Source organism: Phaethon lepturus, unplaced genomic scaffold (assembly GCF_000687285.1).
Source record: "Phaethon lepturus isolate BGI_N335 unplaced genomic scaffold, ASM68728v1 scaffold1616, whole genome shotgun sequence".
Lineage (NCBI taxonomy): Eukaryota > Metazoa > Chordata > Aves > Phaethontiformes > Phaethontidae > Phaethon > Phaethon lepturus.
The window spans coordinates 2,743-20,806 of NW_010546724.1; the positions used below are offsets into that span (position 1 = coordinate 2,743).

The 18,064-nt window shown below is 36.8% G+C and overlaps 1 protein-coding gene across 1 annotated transcript in view; it reads right to left on the reverse strand.

Annotated features, from left to right (window-relative positions):
* Window positions 1-1,457: 1,457 nt before the first annotated feature.
* The window catches only part of LRRFIP2 (leucine rich repeat (in FLII) interacting protein 2), a gene marked incomplete at its 5' end in the record, with an annotated part of 40,078 nt that continues 23,471 nt past the window's right edge, over window positions 1,458-18,064 (reverse strand). The window contains 10 exons of the mRNA XM_010289387.1: window positions 1,458-2,382; window positions 3,122-3,226; window positions 4,270-4,349; window positions 5,377-5,497; window positions 6,921-6,970; window positions 8,346-8,478; window positions 8,728-8,829; window positions 12,732-12,824; window positions 14,873-14,965; window positions 15,642-15,812. Coding sequence (XP_010287689.1) covers window positions 2,272-2,382; window positions 3,122-3,226; window positions 4,270-4,349; window positions 5,377-5,497; window positions 6,921-6,970; window positions 8,346-8,478; window positions 8,728-8,829; window positions 12,732-12,824; window positions 14,873-14,965; window positions 15,642-15,812 — 1,059 coding nt within the window. The remainder of the gene's footprint in view (window positions 2,383-3,121; window positions 3,227-4,269; window positions 4,350-5,376; window positions 5,498-6,920; window positions 6,971-8,345; window positions 8,479-8,727; window positions 8,830-12,731; window positions 12,825-14,872; window positions 14,966-15,641; window positions 15,813-18,064) is intronic.

Sequence of the window (18,064 nt, forward strand, 5' to 3'; positions counted from 1 at the left end):
GAAAGACATGGACCTGTTGGAAAGGGTCCAGAGGAGGGCCACAGAAATGATCAGAGGGGTGGAACACCTCTCCTGTGAGGACAGGCTGAGAGAGTTGGGGTTGTTCAGCCTGGAGCAGTGAAGGCTCCAAGGAGACTTTATTGTAGTCTCCCAGTACTAAGCCCCCCTTCTAAAAGGGGGCTTATGAGAAAGATGGGGACAGACGTCTTAGCAGGGCCTGTTGGGATAGGACAAGGAGTAATGGTTTTAAACTAAAAGAGGGCAGATTTCAACTACATATAAGGAAGAAATTTTTGACAATGAGGGTGGTGAGGCACTGGCACAGGTTGCCCAGGGAGGTGGTAGATGCCCCATCCCTGGCAGCATTCCAGGTGAGGTTGGATGGGGCTCTGATCAACCTGATCTAGTTGAAGATGTCCCTGCTCATTGCCAGGGGGTTGGACTAGATGGTCTTTAAAGGTTCCTTTCGACCCAAACTATTCTATGATTCTATACAATGTCAAGCTTCAATGGGGTGGTTTAGAGGAAGTAAACTAGAAAGAGATGTGCTCCCCACCATATGCCAAATAAGGTTTCATCAGTTTTGGACATGTGAACACTCCCCAAAACCCCAAAGGCTCCCCTTTATCTTCAGAATATACACCAATAAGAACAACTAATCATGACCTTGATAGTTTCTTCTGAACAAGTACATAACAATGCAAAGAGTTAACAGCACAATGATCTATGTCATCACCAAACTACAATTGTCTCCTATTTTATGAGTAGGCTCAGGGAGATCTGCTGCTTGACAACGAGGTTTCTCAGCAGGGAAGGCATTTTCTTTTCCAAGTCCAAGAGGCGTTCAAACCAAAAAAGCAGAAAGCTTCAGTTTTGCACTGTAAAAATGGCTGTTCCTTTGGAAAGTGGGTCTGATACAACCAGAAGCACTAACTCTCTGGATTGCAAAGGTCCTGAAACCTGCCTTGCTTTGAGAGGTACTCTGGAAGGATAGCAGTTTGCAACAGGAAAGAATCTCATATGAGTCCAAAAGAACAATTCCCCTCAGATCAAATGTCAGGCTCCTGCTGGCCTCCAGTGAAGTCCAACACAGGGGCAGAGCCACTTCAGATACTTCAGAATTGCTGCTGCAGGTGCTGCTCATCTTGCACTGGTGATGTGCCAGCTTGAAAAGAGTGGAAGTTCTTAATACCATTCAGTGTCCACAGAAAGTAGGCTACAGACAAAAACCACACCGCTTCAGAAAGCACCTTCTTCCTTGTACTGCCCCTCTCCTCCATGGAAGTTACTGTCAAAAAGTATCAGACCAGGCTAAGAAATCAGAAAAAAATTTCAAAGTATTTCAAAGCCAAAAAGATACACTTCAAGAATATGAAGATCAGAATTTACTATTATGCAAAGATTTTCCTATGTCCTGTTGGTATCTCAGTATTTAAAAGAAAACACCAAACATCCAGTTTTGGTCAGTAAAGTGTCCATTTAATAAACTCCTTAGCCACATTTCCCACCCACTCCTCCCACCCTAAAATTTCAATTCACACTTAAGCAGCAGATGACATATAATTTGATGGTGTACAACAGAAGTTCTTAAATCTGTACTCTTAATACTAAGAGTATCATGGCTAGCATTTGACAAAATTACCTAGGAACTCAGATGTGCCCATGCAAAAAAAGCAGATTTTTATATACAGTCCCTATTTTTTCTTATAAATTTAAATATTTTACAAAAACGCATTTTCAAAATGTATAAAGTTTAGTGAATACCCCAAATGTATCTTAAAATAAAATGTTATCTGATTTCAAATGTTATTTTAACAATGAAGTCTAAATTGCACCAGATAAAAGGCACTTGTGCTGTGTGATGTCTTGAGCAAATATATGTTAGTTTGTAATACAGTAAAAGTGTCTTCTTGAATTCATGCAGTTGTCTCTGAGCATCAAGCATCATTAAAGCAGCCAAAAGAGATCGTGAGTAAACTTGATTCCACAGTTGTAAAAACATTTTATATCGCTAAGTCGAACATACAGCATTGTGCTCCAGCTCTGACTCTAGAATCAAACGCTACAGAAAAATTGTTGTCATTCACGTGGGAATTCAAGCTACGTTTCATTCTCTCATAAGTTACAAAAAGTATGCCATTTAATTATGAAACTAAAACACTAATGAACAGCTCAGTGTTCAAACAGTTTGTGCCAATGAAAGTCTGTATTTAAAAACAAGCTAGGGGCTAGTTATTCAAGGAGCAGTGCATCATATTTTCAATTTCCACTTCACTGCTGAGATAGAAGCGCAGTCCTATTTGCCTTCATCTTCTCCAGCCTTTTCATTAAGTGGCTATTGGTCATCTCCATCTCTTCTATCTTATCCAGTGCTGTTCTTAACTATAAAAGGAAAGCAAAAGTTATGATCACTTTAAGTTTACTTGGACTTTCTGCTGCTCTTAAGCTTTGACAGAGGAAATTAAATCAGGAATACAAGTACTATACACTTTATAAAAGTGCCACGTAAGTTAAGGCACAGTCCTTCCATTACTGCAGTCAGATGAACCGGAGTTAAAATAAAAAATAAGCGGGAAGGAATTGAAATATGAAACATGTACTCGTTCGAAAAGAGCTAGGTGCCTGCAACTTCCTATTACATGCTATTTAAAGGTAAAGTCCTCTCCACCATTGTTACTTGCTGATGCATATATATATTCCCATGGGTAGCTAGTCATGCAGCAGCCCTTAAGCAAGCATGATCAACAGCTCAGTTAAATACTGCTGCTTCTCCCTGAGCGGTGCATGCCGGAAACTTCCCAGGCTTGCTCTTGACATAGGAAACATTTGGCTCCCCAGTAATTTTTATGGAAAGATTAGTTTAAAATAGTGCAAGTGATCACAATTAGAAGAAAATACAACTTTAGATCCTTCCTTTCAAGGAAGTACTGCACTGAATTGTAATTAGTATTGCTTTTATGTGCTACAGTTGTTTTCTGAGCTCGGAGCTCTCTTCAAGAAACAACTAAAGGCTGTAACCGAAGATTACAAAAAAACAGAGCTTGGAGGCAAAAGATAGAGCTTGTCTTTCTGTTCAAGACAGAAAGGAGTACACAGCTGAAAAGGAAATGAAGTCATTTACCTCTCGCTGAAGCTTCCGCTTTTCAGCTTTGAGTTCATCTTCTACTTTTTCTGCATTTTCTGCTGCATTTTTATACCTTGCAACCTGCCCCTCAAGTCGTCCAATCTGCAAAACCAAACAAGACAAAACGAACGATTACTCGGGTGTTTCAGCCTGAGCTCACCTGCCACCAGCTGTTCTTCCCTTTCTGAACAGCCACCGTAACACAAGGCATACTGTGAATTATCCACAGTATCTCCCCTCTGGAAAGAGGAGGTTTAAGTGCATTAGCAGAAGTCATAATTGCAAAGAGAGTGTTTAAAAGAACTAATAAAACAGTAAAATAAATTGTGGGCAGAAACTTAGAATACCTTTCACTGCCTGTCCCTCCCTGACGAGGGTCACAGGAAACAGTAGGGAGTGAACGTAGCATAGGACACAGCTGAGAACATACAGAAAGTTAATAACTCAGCAGAGAGAGGACATGATGCGAGCGGTCTTGAGCTCAAGCAGTAAAGCAGGGACTCCAGACAAATCCTGGTTGTAACCTGCAGGTGTTAAAGTCCACTTGCTGGACTGTGGGATTTATAGCACCCTGCTACCCCCAAATCCATAGGATGGGCTAGTAGCCTGTTGCTGTGCAAGAGACCAACTATGCATCTCTGATTCAAATTATAATCCCTTATGTGCTTTTTAAGTGATCTGCAGAGATGCTGAACTGAATACCATGTTACTGACTTACAAAGTGTGAGTAAATAAGTGTGATTTTTTTATATATATATATATATGTATATCTATAAAAACAAACTCTTGAATTTCAGAGAGTAAATTATGTATGTTCCACAGTCTATACAACTTTCTTACAAGTAATTAAGTTACATAAACGGATTTTCTTGAACTAGTAGCTTCAGTTCCTTTTTATATTCTGCCCCACATTCACATCAGTAAATTAACTCCAGATTATTTCTCTTAGGGTTAGACTCTGCGCAGGTATGGAATTGCAGGAAATATTGAAAAATACAAATGTAGTGCCATTCTGTGCAAACTAAAGAACAAACAGTAAATCAAACGATGAAGTATATTTTCATAGTTTTTGTTGAAAAAGGTATTGTAAAAGTGTGCAGAGCAAGTAGAATGATAACAATAAATATGAAGACAGACACACTTACATTTTGTTCCAAGGTCGTTATATCTTGTTCAGCTTTTGAAAGCTTAAATTTGTATTCACTAATTTGTCTGTTGGCATCTCCTAGACAAAAATTGACATGAATGTATTACTCAAAGCAACTCTCTAAACTGACAGTTTCCCTTTTAATTCAAAGTTATTAAAAAGACCGTATACAGGATTATAAGCAGGCACATTTGCTTTCAGAAATCTTTTTTGCGAGTATGAAAAGGAAATAATTTTCCTGTTATTTAGAGAACACAACTACTGTCTCTGTAAAAGTGTGCATTAAATCTCAGATGTATAAATGAGAGACATACCTTTTGAAACACACACATTTAGATCAGCAAACTCATCTACCAAAAAAGAGATTCAACACAATAACCAACACACGCTGCAAAACAGGTCAAATCATAAAAGACATAATACCAGCAGCATTTAGTGTAGACATCTGGAATAACATTTGAATGGTAAGGAGTACAAGGCTTGAATCTGCCTGACAAACTCCAAGAAGCTTTGCAAATTATTTTGGGGTTGTATTTTAGCCCTGACACTGCCAGTGATCTGTTCATGTTCATTGCCACAAGCATATTAATTGACAATTTGTCAAGCAAGTAAAGTTTTTCAGCTGAAGAAATAGCTTGCTTGAAATGGAAAGTAGCTTAGTGTGTCTATGAAGCAACACTGAATACTGTGTTAAACTTTAGTAATTTTTCATGTTTTGCATCAGAGAATAATGGTCTTTTAGAATAAGTTTCTGTATCAAAGATTCAACAAAATAAAAAAAAAATCAGAATATATTAACAAAATATCTCAGCTGAAATTCTGTCATCTAAAAATTGAAATTGTTCAAGCAGTGGCACCCATTCTAGGCAAGGTCATCAACTGAAAAATAACTTCCCAGAATGTTATCAACACAGGAGGCGGCAGATTTTTATGCTATTCTGCAGTGAGAAATTTCTTGCAAGGAGATATACCAACAAAACTAGCTGCTCAACGATATATACTCATTCACAATACTACTACTGCACAACAATATAGGAATAGGAGTTGGAAAAGTCTGTCTGCTCTGCCCAGTAAGAATACCTTCGAACAGTAACCATATACCTACTCTGCATTTCAATGAGCTGCAAGTCAGAACCATTCTCTAAGCCTATGAGATCTGGATTCATGCCATCACTTCTAGAGTATTTCTGTCGTTCTTCTTCCAACTGCATCTTCAGTCTTCTAACCTGAAAAAGAAATGTTCTTTTGTGAAAAAGAGACTCCTGGCGGTTCAGTAGTTGCCTGCCTAAACGTTCAATGGGAAAAAGGCACAGCAGTCCTGAGATTCCACCAGCTGAGAGGGTTCTGAAGCAGGAGTAGAAGAGTCATGCAGGGAAGCTGGTCCCTGATGCCTGTTGGCAGCATCCTCCCATCCCCACTGCTGAGCCAGTGCCCTCTGCATCTCAACGCACCACCCAGACCCACCAGTTCGGTCAGTGCTGCAGGGATCTCTGCAGGGGCACCCAGTAACTCTAACAGAGCTGTTTTTCCAGAGGCGGCAGCAGCATTAAACTGTTTATGCATTTCTTCTACAGTATAACCTCTTACACCTAAGCACGTATGAAAATTATGAACAATATCCTGGTGAGTTTACAGAAAGAATAATCCACAGCTTTCTGGGGGTCCTCTCTTTTACTCCATCTGGAAGCCATGGTCCTAGGTGAGTCGGTAGTGCACATTCATCTTAAATGGTTCCATTTTATGCTACAGCAGCTGTCTTGGGATTTTTCCAGTAGTCAGGGAACACAGATTCCTCAGCTATGTCCTCTGTGTCTGGAGTTTATGAAAAAAGTGCGAGCTACTTTTTTACCAAAATATTGCCCTACAGCCTCATGGCAGTTATACTTGCAAAACTCCTATTAATGATATAAATAAAATATTTTAACAGTGATTTTTACAATGATGTGATAAATACACATATGTATATTTACATACATATTTTTAAGAACCTTGATTCAACAGTAGAATTATTTGGGCATTCTAAACAGACTACCTATAATTAAGGTACATTCCCAGCAAAAACAAATGTTGACAACACCATTTTAGATTTGCAACGTGTTCAACTAGAAGCACAAAAACTATGGTATTCTTAACAATTGCTCAACGGCTATATGTTTTCGTGAGTCCTCTCTTCTCAATACTGAACTTTATGAAAATACAACTACTTTGATAATACTAATTTTCTATCTGAGTAACTGAAATGATTAAAGAAATAGTACCACCTAGCAATTTGGAAGAAAGCCACTTGATCTTATGAGAAGGTAATTTTACTGACTTCAGTATTTCCACATAAGACAAAATAAAAGAGAACAACTTCAAGTATGTGCACTAATCATAGAGTCAGCAGTAAGTTAGATTTCATCTAACCAGTTACTGAAATGAGGGTTCTCTACCAACCAAGATCAAAGTCACATGGATAAGGATACAAGTGAGAGGACCTGACAATTCCTGGTAGCCAGCCAGGTGAGAAGTTGAGTATTTTATGTTGCTTTAGTGCTTAAGTATTTGATTAAGCATCTTTGATGCTTGATATCTGTTTATTGCTAGTATATCAATAATCTGCAAAAAGATACACAAAGGTCTATTTCTGAAAATAATAGTTTATTTTACCTGGGACAATAACTCTTCTTTTTCTCCAGCCAGTTTTCGTAGCCGGACATCTAAAATCAAAGAACCCAATTAAAAACCAGAGAAATCTGTAACTGAGAATATATTTTTCATAACTTTTTGTTCATTTTCAAATTAAAAGGCTTTTCAAACTGAAATCTAATAGCACTGTGATCATAAAAATTTGATATCTCACTAACAACAACATACCAGCCTTCAGTTAATAGCAGAAAAAAAAAGAAAAATATTTAATTCACACTGTTTATTAGTATAAGCATTTTAAAAGCAAGACCTCTGAGTTCAGTAATTCTTCAAAGTAAACTGAGGATTTTTTTTTTAATAGTAAACCGCGCTTTTGTTCCAGTATCTAGAACAGCCATTTCCAACAAAATTTTCTTCTGTTTGTATACTCTTTTCCCTGTCTTATTCCTAAGGATTGCTACCTCTTCAAGGAAGGCACTAAGCTTCCTCATATATTTAGAAAGTTTGTAGAAAGTCTTCCCAAACTACAAAAAATATACTTAGGAAAGGACCCACTGGACTGTGTGAGTATCTCTAATAGTCAGATCATGAATGGCTACAAAACAGTCTGTCAAATAACACCACACTAAGGTTAGAGCAGCTCCCTTGGAAATTTTAACTTTGACAGTAACAAAGCCTAAAAACATCTGTATTTCACTATGACTGCACCACAGCAGAAACATGTACCAAGTCTAACCTCTGTCAATACAAAAAATATGTAACTATTATATATTATGTACAAATATAATGCAAGTGTATAGAGAGCTTTGTTTGCACCCTAGCTAACAGCGTTTTACAGTGGATTGACTATGCTTACAATAACTTGTTCAAACTAATGATAAAAGCAAGTTAAAATAAAGGCCCCCCCAAACCTGTATCTTTCTGTTGTCTGTGTCATCATTCAAATGTTTTTAAAAACTCCCACCTCACCCCCGCAATGAACGTGATGAAAGACTGCACTTACTTTACACTAATAAAGGCAGAAATATTTCAAGGAAGGGCAATATACAATGTGTTGTTTTTTATAATGGAAGTTCTTTCATTGATTATGCATGCTTTTCACAAAATTTTTTTAATGAAACACAATGGAAAAACATACTAATACAAAAGACTACACTTTTAGGCAAGATATTTTTTGACAATAATAAAACAGAAGCTGGACCAAGAGATCCAATCAGTTACAAACATCCAAGCACATGCTAATTTTTTTTTTAACTCAAAAGAAACATCTGTCTTTATAGTCAGCGTAAAATAAACAAATAAATCGCAATCTTGAAAGTCGTGTACGCATGTATTCTAGAAGCATCACAGGTATCTTTTTGTGGCTGTAAATCACAACCCACTGTGAACAGGAAGCAAACAAAGACTTCCAACACTCTGTAAAGTATGTTAGGATGGTATTTTTACCTAGTGGTCCTTCTCCTGCAGATTCCAAGACTTGAGCAGCCTCCTGTGATACAACTGTTATTGCACCAACCACTGATTCATGGTTTACATCGCCATTTGGTGTGCCATCTGGAATTATAACTAATCCATGTTTCTAAAATACAAAAGAAAAAGAATCTACTCATACAAGAACAGTGCTAAAATATAACTGGACAGAAAAGTTTTTAAAAAGCTCTTCAAGTTGATTGAAACAGTTACAACAAGATGCACCATTTATCCTACCCTAAGGTCAGATTTTGAGACTGCACAAGAATAGTAAGCATTCTTCCTCTTTTTCATTGACCTTGATTTCATGCCCCATTCCTGGATTTCTGTTACTGCAAAGTAACTACTACCAACATACCTCTCCTCTCTTCATTGTTTCCTTCAGGTCAGCCAACTCCTCTCTGAGCTCATCTCGCTCATTCTTAATGCAGTCAAAGTAATCTTTCTGTCTTTCTAGGGCCTGGGTTCAGGCAGATAGCAAGAAAAAGAATGGCACAGAGAAAAAGCATATGACAGATAGCAGAGAGATTTTCTACAAGTAAATACAAAGAGCTCAATAAAAGTAAAGAAATTAAAAAGGTTATTTAATATATATAACATACATCTCTGATAACTACCTTTCATAAGTCACATATCTAGCCTCATTGCTGCATGTTTCTCATGACATAATTTTTTTCCCAGGTGGGTCTCAGTAGATTCTGTAATAGATTTCTATTTAGTAGATTCTAGTTTTGGTAGATTTTGATAAACTAAATTGAATACCAAGAGAGTGAGTCTTCTTAATAGAGGTGACCTGTGTCCAGAAATAAAATTTGCTGGAACCCAATCAGCAAAAATCCTATAACATCACATTCATTCAATTAATTTCTCTAGCTTTTATAGGGTATAGAAGTAGAAATCTTACCTCATAGAATACCTTCCATATATAAGCCTGTCATCCACTTACAAATACTAGTTATTTAGTACTTGCTTGAGTATTACCACCGCCCTTTACTAAAACCCCAGCAATCAGTTTTAGAGGACAAAAAAAGCAGCAAACTCTAGCAGTACTATTTTAGCACAAGACAGGAGGACATGTAAAAGCACAATATGGACATAGATGGGTTTGCCTACCTATGCTAGAGCTGTGTTACCTGGCAGTTAACCAGACATTTTCACTTGGCTGGGCTGCATCCCACTATTCCATTCAAATTCAATACTGCATGCATTACAAATAATCCTGACCATACAGGAACTGCAAAAGTGTACACACATTTTGCTAAGAAAAATATCCAACTAAACCTTGCATCATGCATTGATGTTTAGGAATGGACTGATACCAAGAAAGAAATGAAGGTTTATACCTTTGTATTGTAATTGCTCCACACAACAATTGCAGTATGGTGAATTTTAACAATTGTTTAGAGTCTGTATACTAGAGCAATGTTTTAATGCATTACTCTTAATTTCAGCAGAAAAAAATTAGGAAGTGCTGTTGCACTTGATTTATTAGTATGTAAATGCAACATTTAAAATATAAGTAATTCAACATGTGTGAAAGCGTTAGCTGTCACATCATAGCTTAAGAATTCCTTTGTCTTTTTATTTCCTAACACATACTAGATCTCCAACTACATTATAAACAGTGTGAAGAACCTTAATCATTACATCATTTTGTGTTCCACTTAAAGATACATATGCCTTTGCCTTTTTTAAAGAATAGTGGCAGAGACGGCGGGGGAAGTAAGCTCATCTACTTGAGAGACTGGACACAAAGGCCCAGAATCACACTGCAGCTGCAGATCCTGTGTGCTTGGCAGCGCCCTGTGACACTGCTGACCTTCTCAAAATATCCTTTCTGTCCCCTACGCACAACTGTTGGAAAGCAGAAACTTTTGATGGGGTAGGAAGTGAAACTGATATACCTATGTATCTCTACCTATGGAGAGATTAATAATCATTATTCAATGCTGAAGAACTTCAGTAAACTGCTATACTCAGGGATTATGATATATGACATGTACTAAATGTACTCTGGGGGCAAAGGGTGGTGTGGTGGGGGTTAGAAATCAGGACAACTAAGCTCTGCAGGCATGTTTTACCACACCAGTACAATTAAACTCTGATCACCTGGCAGAAAGCAGATTTGTCTGGGTCCTGTTCACTAAATATTCCAAAAACTTTCATGAAATCTATACCAAATTCAGACACACGATTGCTGATTTCGAATTGGCAATGTATGTACAATTTGGAGCCACCAAACAGTAAAATAGCTGTACATTTCAAGAATACAGCCTGGAAATTATAGTTCAGTGTCCTCAAATTGATCTAATTCAAGACCAAATATAACTGCAAATTTGAATCACCTTGTAGAAACAGGACAATATGAGAGGGCAGGTGTAAAACTGAAGCTCATGCTATCTCTGTTCTGCTTGCCTCCCTTTCATCCTCTGAGGCAGCATCAGTCTTACATGCATTGTAAAACTAGGTTACAATTCTATTTCTAAACTACTGCTATGTGAAGCTTCTCAGAGACTTCTGAATCTGGAATAGAGTAAAAAGTAGCAAAACTACTCAGTACTGGGAAGAAAGACTCAAAACTTGTGAGCTAAGAAAAATATGAAGATGTTTTTAGATAATGAAAGTGAGAAAGAAAAGACATCATAATTTTTACATGTTAAGAACTAAGAGATTTCAATTCTGAGACAGTGACAAAACCCACAAAACTAGTAAAAATCCAGTTATGGTGTTTACAAGACAACAGAAACTGTCAGGAAAATTTTGGCTAAAGGAAAAAATATCTTTCTTGTCAGTCTGTCTGGTAGCTAGTTTTTTGAACACTACGTAGATGACATGCTCTGTACTAACTCTGGCAACGTATTTGAAAGAGAAAAAAGTGCTTACATAAAAAAATTGCACAAACTGGGAGAGTCCAGTGTACAAAGGTGAAGAGTAAGTATGAAAAGAATATGGTTATTAAAGATTAAAAAAACTTTCAGAAGAGTGTTCAGAAAAAACTTCAAAAAGTTGAAATATTATTTTCTGATGGGATTGCAGTATGGACTGAAGGACTGAAATATGTAATAAATATGGACTGAAAAAAGACAGTATAACATGACTTTTTTTTAACAGGGCACCACTGGTTAAATGATAAATTTTCAAAGTGACTTGAACTCCAGTAAATACAGCCATTTTCAAAGACATCTGCGTATGTCAAAGTCTGGTGTAAAAATTCATTTAGTTAGCGAGGAATGACCCTAGGGTTGCTGAAAGGCAGACATTGCCTTTCCATAGACTATCCAGTTAACTTTCTCACCACCAGGCAATCTACTTGTGGCCCAGCACAGCCACAAGTTCATAGCCACGCAGTTATCACCGACTGTCAGGCTGACTCGGAGACAGTTTTACCACTTCTGTGCTACCCAGAAACAAAGCTGACAAACCCTGCCTGATCTACATTAGCTGCATAGTGCTTACTGTACCACCTTCCTTCCTGTACAGGAGCCTGACAGACGCTCCTCAAAAGGTCACATATAACTGTTGTTTCAATTCCAACTCTCAATCCCAATAGCTGGTAACTCTGGTATTTTGTGTGTGGTACCACAAAATCAGCTTGGTTCAGTGTTGCATCCAAGCTAACCAGCCCTAGAAGGATCACAAGTGCAATACAGGAATGCACAAGATGGTTGCAGAAGTCAATTCAAGATCATTATTTTTTAGCACTAGGTAAGCCAAATGCAAGTACAATCTACAAATATTTGCTGAAGCTTCTCCACATTTTGACCCTTAGCTGCTGCAGCTCCCTAGGTTTTCCATTATTTGGGGTATTTTGTCTCTCTTATCCCAGGTAGTGGAAAGCAGACCATTTTAAAATCCACTGTTATGCAAATTGTTAAGATGACGACAGAGCCAGGAATCCAAATGGTGAGCGAGGTTTAAACTGTTCAAGTTTTGAAAATTGTATCTGTCTTTAAGGAGATTAAAAGCTTTAAAAATAATTTAAATCTTTATAAAATTGGATTATTGCTATGTCACTATGGATCAATATACGGACACAGGCAATTTTTACATTTGTTAATTAGGAAATTATGACTTTTTCAAGCCCTGATTACAGGGCTTACAAAAAATATTTTGTAAAAAATTATAGAACTGTATGCGTAACAGTTCATTATGTTATAGATTTAACTAGTATTATTCATCATTATGCAAGTGAAGATGAAGTGGAGCTCTTTTTCTAAAGAGAAAGACTGCAAAACATTTTTAAATATTTAAATTAGGAGTGTCTTCATTTCTTTGGAGTACACAGCATTCCTTGGGGGGTGGGGATCATTCATCTACTTCTAAAATGGAAAAAATACCTTTCCCCCCATATATGTTTCATACCCCTATTTTTTTATCTTTCCAATTAATTGTTTCCTGGAGATCAAACACCTCTTTGGTTATGGAGTCTATATTCTGCTGCAAGCGTTGACTCTCCTGTAGTAAATCGGATGAGGAAAGAATAAAAGAGGAAAGAGAAGTAAGGAAATGGAAAAAAAAAGACAACATTCAAACAGATAAAGGAAATTAAATAGTAAAAGTCAACCAAGGAGTTTATGAGCATGAAGTTAAAGAAAAAGGGTGTGACTAAGTGTAACATAATATTTCCCTTATGAATTTAATGCAAGTGTATGGTAATTCATTTTATTCAATCACTTAACGTTGATGGGAGAATTTAGTGCAGCTAGAGCTACTTTTTTTTAGTAACAGTTCCCACTGCAGACGGGGGATAAAGTCCTTTCTTTAGGAAAATAATTACCCTGTGGTAATTTCCAGATATCTTCAAGTCCCGTTTGTAAGTGAACACTTACATTAACAAGTGGTTTTATTAATATTTTACAAAAGAGAAACTCTTCTTGACAGTATAAAGAAGGAAGTTTGAATCAAGCACCCAGAAAGTGAAATACAGCTGCTGACTGCTTTCTGATACTACATTAATACATATCAAGTGTGGTCCTATTTTTTATCTAACACTGCATTTTGCTGTTTGCTCTGCAAACATAACTAGAATTCTTATGTACGAAGATGAAGTAAGAATTTTTAGGGCTAGAGATAATTTTTTGCCTTCCTAATGAGTGAACTTGATTTTACATCCCAGAGTGGAAGACAATGCCTTTCTGCAAAAAGCTAAATAGCTTCGGGTAGATTATCTGTTAGTGTTAATAGTTGGAGAAGTTACCCAAATACATGGTAAATAAGGGGCAAACCGTCTTTATCTTTGAAGGGACTGCATGCATTTGTTGAATATTCAACACACATGCTACATTCCACCAAAGCAAACACTCCAGACAAAGCTATTGTATATCCTTGATTCATGTACTTCTTTAAAAAAAACAAACAAACATCACCATCAAAGAAGGAAGTATAAAGTGTTTTTTCCCTTCACAGCGAAGCCAAAGAGAATCCAGAGCAAGTGACAGAGCTACAATCAGAATTTGTCAAGTTTTTGTTTGTCAGCGTTAATCTGCAAAATTTTGCTCCGTAGGCTAATCTTACTCCTTTCCTTCTGCTGGTAAGTCATACCAACTCCAGTTCATGAAGCATATTATTTTTTCAGTAACAGTAACAGATCTGGGATGTTTCAGAAGTCTTTTGAAGTTACTGTGCTACTGCCTAGAGAGCACAAGAACTTAATGGGGAAAGAAATTGATCAATGAAATGCAAGATTCTATAGCTTTTGAAAATCAAGTAGTGGAAACTTTGGCCCATACAGTTAAAATCATCAACTTTTACAGAAACCAAAAGGCAGTGGGAAAATGATGTACTAATCGAACTACAAGTTACAGTGCTAGAACCAAAAACAACGGGAAACAGACACCCACATATTGTTGACAATGTGTATCTTTGTGGACCATTTTAAAATTAAGATTGGTAACAGCTCTGGGGTTTTAGGGCACATTTTTTCTGGAAATGAATCGAAGTGGAGAGAGGGGAAAAGAGAGTGGAGAAGGGAAAAGAAAATAACACACCACACACCCAGCAACATGGTTATGACTCAATAACATGCTGACCAGTGTTGTTATATTTATGCTTGACTGGTGAAAAAGCAAACATTCTCTGCTGCAAACATCAGTGGTTGACACTCACAATAATCTGAAATAACTGAAAAGGAAACTTTTGGGAAAGGCAAAGAATAATATTTGGTATTATTCATGCATCAGAACTTCTGGCTATGCAAAAAGATTTTGGCCATACAAACATTAGTTCTGCCCTCACAAGGAAGGAAAGATACAAGGAACATTCATGAAAGAATGTTTCTCACAGGCATTAAGGATTTTACACATTTGAAAACCTTGTAGAGACACTTTCACTTGATAAATTATGAAAGATTGATAGCTTAAATTCTACCCTCTAAAACAAGATACAGTCTTAAAAATGTGAGATAATATTTAAGCTCATTTTGTGCATGATGGCTGTTCCCATTCAAATCTTACACCACATTTATTTGCACAAGTTCTATCATACACTATCTCATATGAACATACCTCTATCAATTCATCTCTCTGTCGAAGGCCCTCTTTAAGTTCATCCAACTTATGCTGTAGAACACTGCACGTGTGTTTCTGTCTTTCCAATTCCTATATTAAATGAATTATTTGTTTTTATTTATTGGGGGTTTGACAGTAATTTTCAATATAAAGTTTTAAAAAGTTAGTAGTATCACTTAACATAACATCACCTAAAAAACTACTACAACAATTTGAGAAACTCTATCTACCAAGTGGCTAAAAATCACAGAATCAGCATTTAGGTAAGTGCTCCAGACGCTTACTATACAGAAGATTTTATTTAATGAAATTTAGAGTGGAGAGAAAAGATGCCATAAAAATTAAGCACAATATTAACAAGAAAAGCTCAGATACTGAATTCATCTAAATATTGCTGGAAAAAGCTGCCACACAGATCTTTCCTTTCCAAGAAGGTGGGACCAAACGTCCTATTTGATTCAAATGTGTATTATAACATTAGTGTATTGCATAAATTAAATGCAAGTAATTTGCATTTAATTGGAGTGGTGGTGGTGATTGGGATGTGTTTTGGGGTCTGTTTGTTTTTTGGGGGGCAGTGTTTGGTTTGGGGGTTTCGTTGGGAGGCTGTTTTTTTTTTAAAAACACAGCACAATACTCAAAACATCTTTGGCCACTGAGATAGACCCACTTTTCCACTAATCCAAAAGTTTTCAACTATTCTTACTAAGTAGTCCAGGCTTCTATGGTTTAATTAGAAAAAAAAAAAAGTCTTAAAAATCAGTACCTTTGACTTCTCTTCATTTTCCCTGTAGAACTCTGCTATCTGTTCTTCTTTCTCCTCAATTACATCCTTTAGAGTATCCACTTGGTAAACCAAATTGTTTTTCTCATTGTCTAGTTGAGCATTGGAAACCATAGCTTTCTTGTACTTCTCTTCAACTTCAGCTAGTGAATCCTACAGACAGTAGAAAGGCTTACATTAGTCTGACTTTCTGATGCATTGTTATAATGTTAAAATACCACCATAATGCCGAAGAGTGCAATCTGTTACACAGCAAAATTACGCAACCATTTTTGTTTCTGAATTATTATTCTTGTCTTCTCTTTAGAAATACCAAGTCACAGTTCAATTTCCATCATTCAGGTTAAGTCATACACAGTGATGAAAAGTTATCATTACAAAAGTATGAAGATTACAAGATAATATTCCACTTTAATTTTCTTCTCTGCTACCTTCGCAACTTAACTCACAGTGATGAAGTAGCAATATCACAGCTTTATTGTATTTTCCCTTCATCAACAAGAAAACACTTTTGAATGAGGCAACAAATCTGACAGTGAGAACTCAGACAAGGAAATGACTAAAAAAGATCACAGAAATATCTCTAAGAGTAGCTGTCTTGGTTTCACCTGGGATAGAGTTAATTTTCTTCATAGAAGCTAGTGTAAGGCTGTGTTTTGCATTTGGGATGAAAAAATATTGATAACATACCGATGTTTTGAGCTGTTGCTAAGCAGTCAAGGACAGTCCAACTTCTCATGCTGGCCTGCCAGTGAGAAGGCTGGGGTGTATGGGGAGCTGGGAGGGGACACAGCCAGGACAGCTGACCCAGGCTGGCCAAAGGACTACTCCATACCATATGGTGTCATGCTCAGTATATAAAGGTGGGGCAAAGAAGAAGGAAGGGGGGGTGTGTGTGTGTCTTTGGAATGATGATGTCTGCTTCCCAAGTAACTGTTACGTGTGATGGAGCCCTCCTTTCCTGGAGATGGCTGAACACCTGCCTGCCCATGGGAAGTAGTGAATGCCTTGTTTTGCTTTGCCTGTGTGTGCAGGTTTTGCTTTACTTATTAAACTGTCTTTGTCTCAACCCATGAGTTTTCTCACTTTTTCTCTCCTGATTCTCTCCCGCGTCCCACCGTGGGAGAGTTGAGCTAGCAGCTGCGTGGTGCTTAGTTGCCAGCTGGGGTTAAACCACGACAGTAGCTTTAACTTAATGCTCATTATTTAAGTAGTGCTCTATACCTCAGCTTTAAAGTTTTAAGGTAGTCACACTCTTTAAGTAATAATGATTCACTGTTTAAGCAGACATTTTGTCTTTCTATTTCTTCTTGAGATTCAAAAAAAAGCATGTAAAGATTCACATGCTTGATCCCCTACCTGAAAGTTGCTATATATCCTCTTATGCAATTCTCTCATGTTTACCAAAATTATTTTATCCTATTATTTTTTTCTCAGTACTGTAACAAATGTCAACTATTCAAATGCTAGAACAACTATCACTCCAAACACTTTTAAACATACAATGATTTCAATATGCATCCTTTTAAAACCACAAAAGTTGGAGTCCTAGTTTTAGAATTGAAAAAGAACTGTTAAGCCATTCCCTTTCCACAGTAGATCTGTGCCCTACTACAAATTCCCTAGTATTTAATGTGATCTATTCTTTGAAGGCACAGGTAGCATAACCTCCATGTTTAATTATTCGTATTATGACAGTGGAAGTACTAACACAGGAAGGGCACCAGGCTTGAGTTTTCCACAAAACTGAACAGTAGGACTAAGGACTAAGATATTAGGGGAGAGGATGGTAACAATCTAAGCTTCCTAAGAAAGCCTAAAAAACCCAACCCCCAAACCTTATTCCATGTTATAAATCTCCATTTTGAGAAAGCTGTGTTTGACGTACTTATTTTAACTTTTATAATATTATCATAATCACATATATTTATATGTCTGTTCCATTCATTAAATTCTGGAATTTCGTGCTGGAGAAAAACAGTATTTCAGAAGCCCCAGAAAAAAATAACTTAACACATGTCCTGATAGACTACAGGTCAGAAGAGACAAGACAGTGTAAGTAGTGAAAAAGAGAAGAAAAGTACCATTATCATTTGTGAAGCAGTAAACAGCAAAGAAGATTCACAATATGAAGAAAATGAAAAAAAACAAAGAACACCTAGGTGCATTAAAGTAATTCTTTTAGATTAAAACCTTGTAATGGTGTAAACATGACAAAACTTGTAAAGATTGGTGAAAAAAAATGTCAGAGACAGTAAACCTTCCAAAGTCTTTTAAAGACTAATTCCATTTAGAGGAAAAAAGGAAAATACTAGGATCAAAATGAATGCTACAGTCCTTTTATGGGGAAGATTCAAAATTTAATGAAAAGTACAACTAGGAAAAAATTCCAATTTGATTGTTTA